Source organism: Pteronotus mesoamericanus, unplaced genomic scaffold (genome assembly GCF_021234165.1).
Source record: "Pteronotus mesoamericanus isolate MK-2021 breed Mesoamerican mustached bat unplaced genomic scaffold, CSHL_Meso_final contig_163, whole genome shotgun sequence".
NCBI classification, from domain to species: Eukaryota; Metazoa; Chordata; class Mammalia; order Chiroptera; family Mormoopidae; genus Pteronotus; species Pteronotus mesoamericanus.
This window is the reverse complement of record NW_026555064.1, coordinates 18,851,449-18,862,245: the sequence shown is the minus strand read 5'-3', so window position 1 is coordinate 18,862,245 and position 10,797 is coordinate 18,851,449. Positions and strand designations below refer to the sequence as shown.

Here is a 10,797-nt window from a genome sequence, read left to right as displayed (position 1 = left end):
AAGTCATTCTTTAAAGTTTTGTTAGAGCTATTCATACAGCAAAAAATACTCAACATTGTGTCCTGGTATCTCACTTGAGTATTTTTAAAAATTATAACCCAAGAATACAAATAATAATATTTACTCATTTGTTGGTTAATTCAATGGACATTTGAGTGCCTAATATTTGCGATCAACATGTTAACGTGATAGTAAAAAGCAGCCACTACAACATCATTTCTCATGTCAAACTCCACATGTAAATGCAGAATAATGTTAAACATGTTAGGGAATAATTTGATAAATGAGTTATTCTGCTTAATATGATTATCAAAAATGCTTTAAATAAGATGACTCATTTTCAAGTGTCCTATAAGATCCATCCAAATATGATTTAACCCGTTATAATTTAGATTAGTAGGGATTTCTAGTAAGATCAATAAGACTGTTTGGCTTTATATTTGTTGATATGATACTTAGATAAAAACAGTTTATTTACTCTTAAGTTAGGAAATGTATCTTTAATGAAACAACAGGTTTATTCCATACTTCAGCCTCTTCAACATAGTACTTAGTTTCAGTTGCAGGTAAATTAATTACCTATTATTGTTCTCTGAGGTTGGATCTTTATTAGATTTACAAGTCTCATGCCACCCCATATGGATTTATAATCTCTTAGAAGATTGATGTAGGGGTGTTTTTTGGGTTTTTTTTTGGGGGGGGGATGTCTATTCTAAAAGTATGACAGAGTTTAGGTGATGAAGATCAAAGCCATTCTGGAAAGGCACGCATGTCTTGCATCAACTAGACTCTCTACTTACTAATACTAGGTTGAACCATGTGAAATTGCCACTTTTCGATAGTTTAAAGGGGTCAATTATGGGCAGTTTTATATGGAGCAACATAAATATACTATTAATAAGTTTTATTTCCATCAATTAGATGAAATTTATTGCTTGTTTCTCCAAACTGGTATTTTCTTATTAGATATTTTTAGTCTCTCTTCTGAATTGTTTCCTCCCATAGCTAATGTCCAGCCTTTATTATTTTTATAGTAAATTTGCCTTTGAAAATGTCAATACAAGATTGTTCACCTTCTCTTGGCCCTTCACGTTTGTACGTGTTCTGCTTTGGACTGGCACTTAAAGGCAGAGGACCGAGTGGTGCAGACTCGCCTCTGAGCATCTGCCTGCCTAGTCAAGGCTGGGGTGAGACGCTGTGTGAGAGCCAGCGCCAGACCTTTCATGTCCTCAAAAAGGTACAGCTCTAATGAGAGTGAGATAAAGCAAAGAGGCCCAACTGTTTTACAGACAGAATCTACTAAGCACCCTTTGTTTATTCAACATCCACCAATAGCCACTGAGTGTCTCTGTGTGCTCTCTCTACTCAGTTGTATGTACTGTCTTGGTTTAGAGAGAGAAAAGATCATTTCTAGACAGAGATAGCAAGAGGCTATGCGAAGGGTGAAGGAGGTGGCCGTTAGTGGCAGGCTGTCATCTAACGGAAGGGTCAGGAGATAGGGCGAAACCTGACGTCGGCCTTCGGGAATGTTACAAGTTAATCTCTCTGAGCTCAGTTTTTCATTATGACAAGGATGAAATTATTACTAATGGTTGTCATTTCTCAAGGGTGGAAGCTTGATAGGAAAAAGGGCTCCAGGCTACTCTTCGTCAAAGCAGAAATGCTTGTTACCTTTTATCTGTTTTGTATTGGGGTTGTACAGCTTGTTTTGCTTGCAGAAAAAGTAAACTTCTAAATTCAGGCCTCTAAACGTCAACTTCCAAAATTGTTCAGAAACCACTGAACTATTGCATCTAAGTTGAAGCCCTCTTTTAGCTCTCACGTCCTGTTATCTGAGTAAGGATGGGTAAAACTCAGAAGGCTGCAACAGAGAGAGAATCCATAACCCATTGGACGTAATAAAGCAAAGATTTGAGGGGAAACGTCAGTCTTTGAGGCTAGAGTATAGAACTCATGGTGGAGAAGTTGAGGGTTGAGTCTAGCGTATTTTCTCAGTTCGGGAGGTGGCAGTGTAGAGTCTGGCAGAGGTAGTCCACAACTGAAAATACAGTGACGGAGACCTTGAAAGTTTAGGAGTAAAGATAAAAAATGATGAATCACTTGCACAGAAGTAATTAGACGGTGGGGAAAGCTGTTTGTCTCAGCTCAAGGAGAACATGAGGACTAGAACATCAAGGGCCACTTCACATCTGAATTTGGAAAAATAAGGGAACACATGGGGTTGTCTGACAGGTAGCCGAGGAGTGGGGGTAGTGAAATTCTCAGGAGGATGCGGACCCCCAGGAGTCCTCCAGGGAGAAAATCGGGGTTCCCAAGCCTGCTTGCTCAGGAGAGGCCCCAGCCCCAGACCCTCTGAGGGAGCCGAGGTGGGAAGAGGCCACGACGCTGTGCTCAGCGAGCTGCTACAGGCTCTCTGGGGGGTAGGTCTGCGAGCACCCCAGGAAGCGCCGCCCTCCCAGGGAGGAAGAGCTGGTGCGAGGTGCGAAACTGGCCTGTGGTCAGGGCGTGGGTGTGCAGTGAGGGCCTGAGGGGGCGCGGAGGCCGTGGTCGCCTCTGGCCGGCAGCTTGATGGTGAGAAACAGGGCTGTGGCTGGGGTGTGTGTTTGATTTTTAATGTTTGCTGATAAGAGTAGGAAGATTTTGTCTATGTGCATATATTTATAGCAGAGCCACCTAATGTTATGGCCATGTCTTGTTGGGGGGCTATGGGGCGCTAGCAGGCCAGGGAAACGGCCCTGCTGTCGGGCTGGCTCTGCCGGGGAGTCTTGGGTGGTGTGAGTGCATTACTGAACGGAAGGGGGAGTGAACCCCCCAAGGAAAGAGAACCGGGTGGAAGCCGAGCAGCTGCCTTGAGGAGGAGGAGCAGGTGTGAGGGAACAGGAGGCTGAGTCCAGGATGTTCCCAGTTCACACTCTCAGACTGAACCCCGGCCTGTATTTTGTGGCGCTTCCCTCGCCCTCAGTCTAACTCAGTTCTTAGGACAAACAGTGTAGTAGTTGAACTATTGGCTCATGAATGGGGGTTTAGTGTTGAGACCCTTTGACTGCTGAGGGGGATCTGTGGGGCTAGGGACAGCTGGAGCCTGTGCAGTCAACCCTAGGCTTGGAGAGCCTGTTTTCACCCTGTCTAGGAATCCAGTCTTCTCGCCTGTGCCGTGGTATGAAAGTGGCTAGAAAGTGGCATTCTAAACCTGTTAGTAAAAAAGGTGGTTGTGTTCATCATGTCTTAAGGCAGTGCCTAGATGGGGTAACGTAGTCAAATGAACATGGTAGCTGGTATAGACACTTAGAACGTTTTATTTGGGAAGCACCCCTAGATAATTACACAGGGTCCAGAGGAAGGAAGGCCTGCCTTAGTGCGGTGGGCGGGGTAATCAATGGGTGTAATAATGTGTAGTTTTAATTTGAATATTTCACCTAAAATGTCATAGGGTGTGCTTGAGTGTGATACTGTCATGTTACAGAATTACATATGTTTTTGTAATAAAAGATTTTGTAATAAAGGGGCAATATTTGTGCCAGACCTGTATTTCATTTTGCACATAAAATGAAGTGAGCATTATTTTAAGAGAGCTTTAGATAAAACTAAATAATTTGAGTATAATGCGTATATGAAATATGTCAAAATACTTTGAAAATACTGACGGGGACTAGGTATGAATGTTGTCAAGCTTCATAACATTGTTAATGAAGGATTACTGTGACTTACCAAGGCAAGTTTATTTTCTTTGAGAATGGGGTGAAATTCATGGTTCCTAGATAAAGATAATTGTTCTTTGATGTGAGAAAGGAGAACAAATATTGTTATCTAAACAGGAAGATTGAGAATTTCCTCTTTAGAAATCTTTTGATCCTAATACATCCTATAAATTAAAATGCAACTCACTATTCTGTCATTTCCTATGTGATAATAGGTATCAAGTCCTTTTGATGTCTGATGGCTTTAGTGGTGCCAAAGGAGCACATCTGTCATTTCTGGTCCCAAGAAAGAAAACCACGGCAGAACCCAGGTAGCCGCTGGTGCCCCCTTTCCGAGGCATTTCTCGGTGCCTTCCTGGGCCAGATACGAAGTCCGCATCCCTTTCCCTGGTCCTTGGACGCCCCGTGGGGAAGCTCTGGTGCTTCAGCATCATTGAAGGAGACCACTTGGAGTCCAGGCACGTACTCAGTCAACTGTTAATGATATTTGCATGATGTCATTAACATTCTCGTTGCAGCCTGAATTCCGGGGAGTTGCACTCCCCTCAGTTAAAGCAGCCCCGGCATGGCTTGTTTTCCACCCGCGTTGGTCTGACACTGTGTGCCGTACTGCCCGGCAATGCTGAGGGGTTGCCAGTTCCCACGTTAGGCCTGGAAGACATGAAAGCTGGGAGGGCGGGTGTGGGGCGGGAAATCGCTCTCACTTTGTGAGCCACCGAGATGCTTTGGAGGAGAGGCATGGTTTTTTCTTGGAAAGGGGGCTGCCTCCGTCAGCAGGACAGACGGGTGTTTGCGGCCTCTGTGCTCACACCCCACCTCAGGGTCCATCCGCCACTGCCCTCATGGCGAGAGGCCAGGAGGGCGTGCCGCCCCCCGCAGAGCAGCATCGGTGGCCTCTGCTGGGTGCGCCCCTGACCGCAGCAGAAACGGGCCGTTTCAGAGCCGCCAGTGAGCGCTTCGTGCACACTTTCAGTTGTGCATTTATAGCTTTGATTTCTTCCCTTTGTTCTGTGTCTGGACCATCAGAAGAATCTAGGTGACAATCACAATTTTTGTCACTATTGTTGCTGTAGCAATTAAATGTCATGGCCTTGGCTCTCACAGTACCTTGCCCTCTACCTGCATTTCATCCTGTGCCACCATGGATGATAATTTAATAAGGATGCTACGCCACCCCAGAGGTTTCCCATATCCCACTATCACTGTGCCCTTGACTCTGTGAACCATCTGGTCCCAGGAACCTGTTTCAGAGGCTGTTTCTCGGGCAGTGACTGCGTCTGGGTCAGGAAACAGATGGCACGCCGAGAGTCACTCAGGGAGGGTCTCGCAGAGAGATGACTCCCAGAGCTGGGCCCAGGGACGCTGCGAGTGCAGCGCAGTCCCTGGAGGGGCAGCAGTGGACGGGTGCCAGCCTGGTGGGAGGAGGCGGGGAAGAAGGGCTGGCAGCACCCAGAGGGGAACGCCTCGAGAGAGCCACCTTGGCCGAGAGGCGCAGCCACCCAGAGGCTGCTCCCCGTGAGTCAGGAACGTCTGCTGCCCCTCAGCTCTCCCACGGGGCGCCCCAGCAGCTGGCCCAGAGCGCCGGGAGACGGCCGAGGGCAGAGAACAGGCGTGGGACATGAGGAGTGGACGGAGAGGCACCCCAGTTGTGTAAGCAGGGCTTCCAGGCTGCTCGCGTTTGGTATCCTATTTAAGGCGTGACTGGGAGAAGGAAAATCGTACAATTTGATAAGGTTTTCTCCGACTGGAGCTAAGGAACTGATCAGCTCGTGGCAGGAGACAGCAAGAGCTTTGAGAAGCCCATTCCTGCCTCCACACACTTCCCCGGGGGCAGAGCAGCTCCTGCAGCATCTTGGCTGTCCCCGAGGTCACGTGAGCAATTAGGACGTATTTTAGTGATCACTCTGCTCTTCTCAGAATAACACGTCTGGCCTTTTATCATCCATTGACTTTATTAAATAATTTTATTAACCAATCTGCATATACATTATATTTAACAATTCAACATAAAATAAATACTTTGGGATAAATAATTTACGTACATTTTTAGAGCCCTTAGGGCTTACAAAAAGAATCTTAAAAGATCCATTATTCACCATCTGAATACTAAGAATAATAATTACAAAAGCAAACCATATATCAAAAAATAAATATAATTTTAAATATTTAAATAAATAGAAATCCTGATCCATTTGAAATGGGCGGCCTTAGGGCAGCATTGAAAAGATGCTTTGACAGAGGGCAATCCATTTGTTCAGGAACTCGATGATGGTCAGCATCTCCTCGTCAAAACTGCAGTTGAATTCTGTTTTGGGTTCCTATAAAACAAAATTTTTAATTTTTTTTTAAAAATTCAGGGTAACTTTGATATATTATTATGCGATAATTATTCTCAGTTAAAGTATTCTATATAGGCTTATGGCCTTTATTTTCAAGAAGGTTAAACATATTAATCACATTTTCTTAAAATGATCATATTGATGTGCCAGAATTACATGTTGTGACATCAAGTGACAGTAACACACAAGCTGAGATTTTTCCATGTGTGTTCTGTCAATCTCAACACAAGATTATTTTTTCCTTTGAATTTAAACATTTTCAATAAAAACATCTAGACAAGTATTTCATTAAATGCTGCATGCAAAATAAAGTTCTTACCCCTCCTTTCCTCTGGGTGTAAATCTGTATCTGTGGGTTACATGTGTCTTGTTTAAACCTCAAGTCTCCTATTATTCCCCTTGAGTGAATCTCTTCATGTTTTCCCCCAAACCACATAGAACCAGCCAAGAGTAAGGACAAACTTTTGTTTGGGGGAAGTTCGCATGAGAAACAGTTTCTTAAATACTCACATCCACCCCAGCCCCACCTCAATAGCAATCAGTTCCAACTTTTGAAAGTCTAGACATTAGAAATTTTGTTCTTCGGACTGATTTTTTGGAAATAAACCTCCTCTGCTGATAGGAGCTCTATGGGCCACGCTAAGAAAATACTCTTGATACAAAGGAAGCCCAAGGGGGCCTTCCGAATTTGAAGTAATTTCTATCCTGGAAAAACAAACTGAGAGAGAAAATATTCTCTGTAAATAAACTGTTGTAGTGTGATCTTCTCTTTTACATACATATCTGACACAAATAATGCCTCTTTTTTATTACAAAATCATAAGCATCTAATTCTGTAACATAACTATCACACTCAAGCACACCATATGACATTTTAGTGAAATGCTCAAGTGAAAATTATAAATTATTACACATATATTATCCTACCTACCAACCATACTTAAGCAAGCCTTACTCCTGCCAGACCCTGTATAATTGAATATTGTAACCTCTTAGAGGGTTAGATTTTTAAAAATATCTGGCTTTTGAAACAAAACATCTCTGATTTTTCACATAATTTTATCTTTTGCATCAAGAATTTAGAAAGAGTTTTCCTATGTTCAAAAATTTTAGAGTAAATCTCTTTGATGTAGATGAGAAACAGTCTATCAATGTCCAGATGACATTGCTCTCTATTTTTTAAAAGGTAGATGGAAAGAAACAGTCTAATAAAATGACTCCTATTTGAAACAACTAGAGTTAACATTTTTAGAACCTTGGTCCTCCTATCATTAAAATTATGCTGTTTATTTAGCATAGTTTTTAACTCATGAATTTGTATCTTGGCAGATGAGATGGGAAAAGCCATGAATCTCACCTGTGTCCCTTGTATAGTTCATGCTTCCTGTGCATTTAAAGATACTTAAAGATTCTGAAAGTATTACCTCTAAATAAATTATCCTGTCCATTGGCCATTTTAAGGGTTGCCATTTTTTAGACAAATCTCTTAGTCGTGGTACCAATGGTAAGGAAATCCCATTAAAAAGGCCTTTTAGGTAATCAGTGTTGGCTATTCTGGAAAATGATCTGAAGGAATTTAAAAGATAAATAATGAAACCTGCCCGCTTTCTGCTCAGTGCCTTCTGCTCCCAGCTTGCTCTGGTGTGACCAGCAGAGAGAGTATAGGGTGGGTCCTGTCCCCGCAGGCACGGTGGGAGGAGCCCTCTGGTGCTTAGCTCACACCTTGACACTCCCCAGCTCCACACGGTGCCGTAGGACAGCAGAGGACTTGCGCTCACAGTGGGCCCCTGCGGACGGGTGCTTCGCAAACACCAGAACGCAGCACTGGTTCACAGCGCCCCTCCTCGTGTTTGCCTTCCAGGCAAGCAATGAGGTAAGTAAGGCCTTACCGTTAGTTTGTCAACTATGACATTGATGTTGTTCACCGATTCCTCCATCCCTCTCAAGTGGGAGTTTTTTCTTTGAGTTACGTTTAGCACATCCGTCAGACTTTTGAGTTCTTCCTTTAGACACAGTAGCTGTTTCAAGTCTGTGACCTTGAATAACAAAAATCATTATCAGGTGAGTTTTCCCTGATTAAAGGTAATCAGAAAGTAATCTCAAATTTACTTTATTGAGAGTAGCAGTATATAGTCCTTACCACCCTCTTCCCTGTTTCAGCATTACTGTCAAGATGGACCAATAGAGTTTACATTGTAAAACTGGAAGAACTAGTATTCAAGTGCCCACAACTAGAATTAGTTAACACATAATGAATCATTAATTCAGCTCAATTTGGCTTTGCAAGAAGCCAACATTTCTGCATCCAACCGCAGATCACAGATAGAGGCCAAACTCTCCCCCGGCCCAGAAGGCGTTGGGGCCAGAGAGGTCAGAGTGGGGAGGGCAGGTTCACACTCTGCGAGTCTGGTGTTTCATGGCTTAAGAGTTGAGACTCATAGGAGGGGCTCTCGGAAGCCGTGGGTCACAGTTCCAACATTTTATAGATTAGGTGATGGTCACCGTAGGTGGAAATGGCTCTCAAAATAGCAAGTCACACATAACTGCATCTTCATTGTTTCCTCTTCTATGAGTACATTAAGATGCATCTAAAAAACCATGCCATCCAAATGAAAAACTGCAATATTTGAAGGACTTTGGATGGGCCATTTCAGTTAGATACACACACACATCATAAGATTTCACACTTCTATAGCACATTCTAATTTCAAAGTGTTTTCTCCTAAATAAGCCCAGTTAAGCCTCACAGACACCTGTGGAGATAGGCAATGCAGTGTTATCTCAGTTTTACAAATAAGGAAAGTAAATCTCAGAGTTCGTGTTCTCCCCAAGGCCATATGACGCGGGAAGAGCCAGGATTAAATTTCAGTTTTTCCTTTATAGCATTACCCAGCATCCTTTGAATTACATGCTTCTGTAGTTTTCCAAAACCTTTTAGAATCATGGAATGGTGGGAAAATGAACAAGTGAATGGAGTTTATACCACATTACTTTTTGGTTTCAACTAGATCTTGAGTTGTCATTTAGAAACTTAGATTTCAAAGAATCTGCCACCCTCTCAAGTATGCACATGTCTCCTGCTATCTTTCTAACAACCTTCAGAGGGAGAGGCCACACCGCGTACACTTGCACCTCCCAGCCTCCCTGCTCGCTGCTGCAAGTGCTGCTCGCTCGAGGCTCGCGCTCCTGGCATGTGCAGCTCGCAGCCAGCCTCCCCAGGAAAGCCTGGGGTCTTTCAAGCTGCCAGAGGTAAGAGGTGTATGCCTCTGATTCAGCTGGAGACCTTTAAGTTCTTTCCTTTTCACCTTTCAAAAGAGTAGCTTGAACCACAACTTAAGGAAGTAAGAGGTAGATCAATGGAATTGCATCTGTGATCCAGTAGGTCTCATTTCCTGGGCTGAGCTGTCCCCTGGGATGGCCCTTCCTGGCTGGCTTTGCCCATTCTCTGGGGACAGGCTTAGCCCAACTGTTAGCAGTCTGCTGAGCAGTGAGGGCTTGCACAGGCTCTGCTCCTCTAGCTGCCTGCATCCCCAAACAGCTGAACCGAGCTTTGAAATGAGTCATAAGGCAAAAGTCTAGGTCTATTGGCATACAGATGTGTACGTCCAAAGTTTTACTTTTTCCTCCCCAGGGAGAATTGCGGCTTCACCACTTATTGCTACTGACAGCCAGTGCTTGTATGGTGCTCGCCATATGCCAGGTGCAGTTGTTAGTCCTTTTCATTGACTCATTAATGCTCACAAAACTATAAAGTATATACAGTTATTCACAGATGTAGATGAGAAACTGAGTAACAGAAGGAGTCGGTAACTTGCCCAAGTTCACAAAAGCGAGGGCATGGCAGAGCTGAGATTCCAGCCCCCCAGCCTGGCCCTCGGTCCTTGCCAGGGGAAGGGGGGCACCCCACTGCCCGCAGGGCAGGCCCTTGAGCTCCTCCCCAAAGACAAGGGGTTTATCCCAAAGGGGCTCTTCTGACATTGGCTTTGATCATTCATACGGTGAGAGCATGCCAGAGACTATCTAGAGCTTTACATTTTCAGAGAAAGCAGTCAACATACTCTTGTTTTAAACTGCCCCAGCAATAAAGTGAGAATAGCATTCTTGTCTTCTTTCCTTCCCGCTCCCTTCCCCCCAAACACAGGCAAGGACACTTAAAAAATACATAGGGAAAGCCACTGTACAGAAGCCCCTTTGTCAAACTCGGGTTGTTTTTTGTTTTTTTGTTTTTTTAATTGAAGTTACTAATTCTTTTTCTCAGGTGAAATGCTAGTAATACAACCAGCACGCACATTAGCATCTTACTGCGAATCTTAATAAAACACAAAAATGAACTTAGAGAGTCGTACTTACCTCCCTGGGCGTGTAAAACTTAAACGTGAACACCATGGAGAGTTCAGGGGTCTTGTCGTTCTGAGAAAGCACAACAGATTGTTATTACAAAGCACATTCCAGGCAGAAAAGTGAAATGGAGTCCTTTCAGTAGGAAAGGGGATAGACTTACTTTGACCTCTCTCAGCAGCTTCCGCAAGTCCTCCATCACGTCCCCCAGACACTGCCGGGTGTCCTTGCTGGAGCCTGAGGTAGGTGCACCGTCTGCGATGAATGCAAGAGTTAGTGCAAGGCAGGACAAGAAGTGCGTCTTGTACATCGTGGCAGGAGCTGAGGTCGCAGTGAGTAGTGATTAGAGAGGCTGATAGGGAGCTCGCAAACAAGAGAAGCAATTTATACTGTTAATTCTGGAAAAATAACATGGGGGTGTC

The 10,797-nt window shown here is 44.0% G+C and overlaps 1 protein-coding gene across 1 annotated transcript; it reads right to left on the bottom strand.

The window, feature by feature from the left end:
• Positions 1–5,905: 5,905 nt before the first annotated feature.
• Positions 5,906–10,685, bottom strand: IL2 (interleukin 2). Its single transcript, XM_054562110.1, has 5 exons — positions 10,539–10,685; positions 10,388–10,447; positions 7,927–8,073; positions 7,760–7,837; positions 5,906–6,016 (listed from the first exon to the last, which is right to left on the bottom strand). Exons 1-5 carry the CDS (start codon positions 10,683–10,685, stop codon positions 5,906–5,908), a joined length of 543 nt encoding a protein of 180 aa, XP_054418085.1.
• Positions 10,686–10,797: the final 112 nt, after the last annotated feature.

Excerpts from the sequence above, each read along its gene's own strand:
- IL2 (XM_054562110.1), bottom strand. The coding sequence starts at position 10,685 with ATGTACAAGACGCACTTCTTGTCCTGCCTTGCACTAACTCTTGCATTC. Across the intron at positions 8,074-10,387 it reads AGTTTTACACGCCCAGGGAG|GTCACAGACTTGAAACAGCT; the intron begins GTAAGTACGACT and ends TTGTTATTCAAG. Across the intron at positions 7,838-7,926 it reads TCATAGTTGACAAACTAACG|CACCCGTCCGCAGGGGCCCA; the intron begins GTAAGGCCTTAC and ends GTGTTTGCGAAG.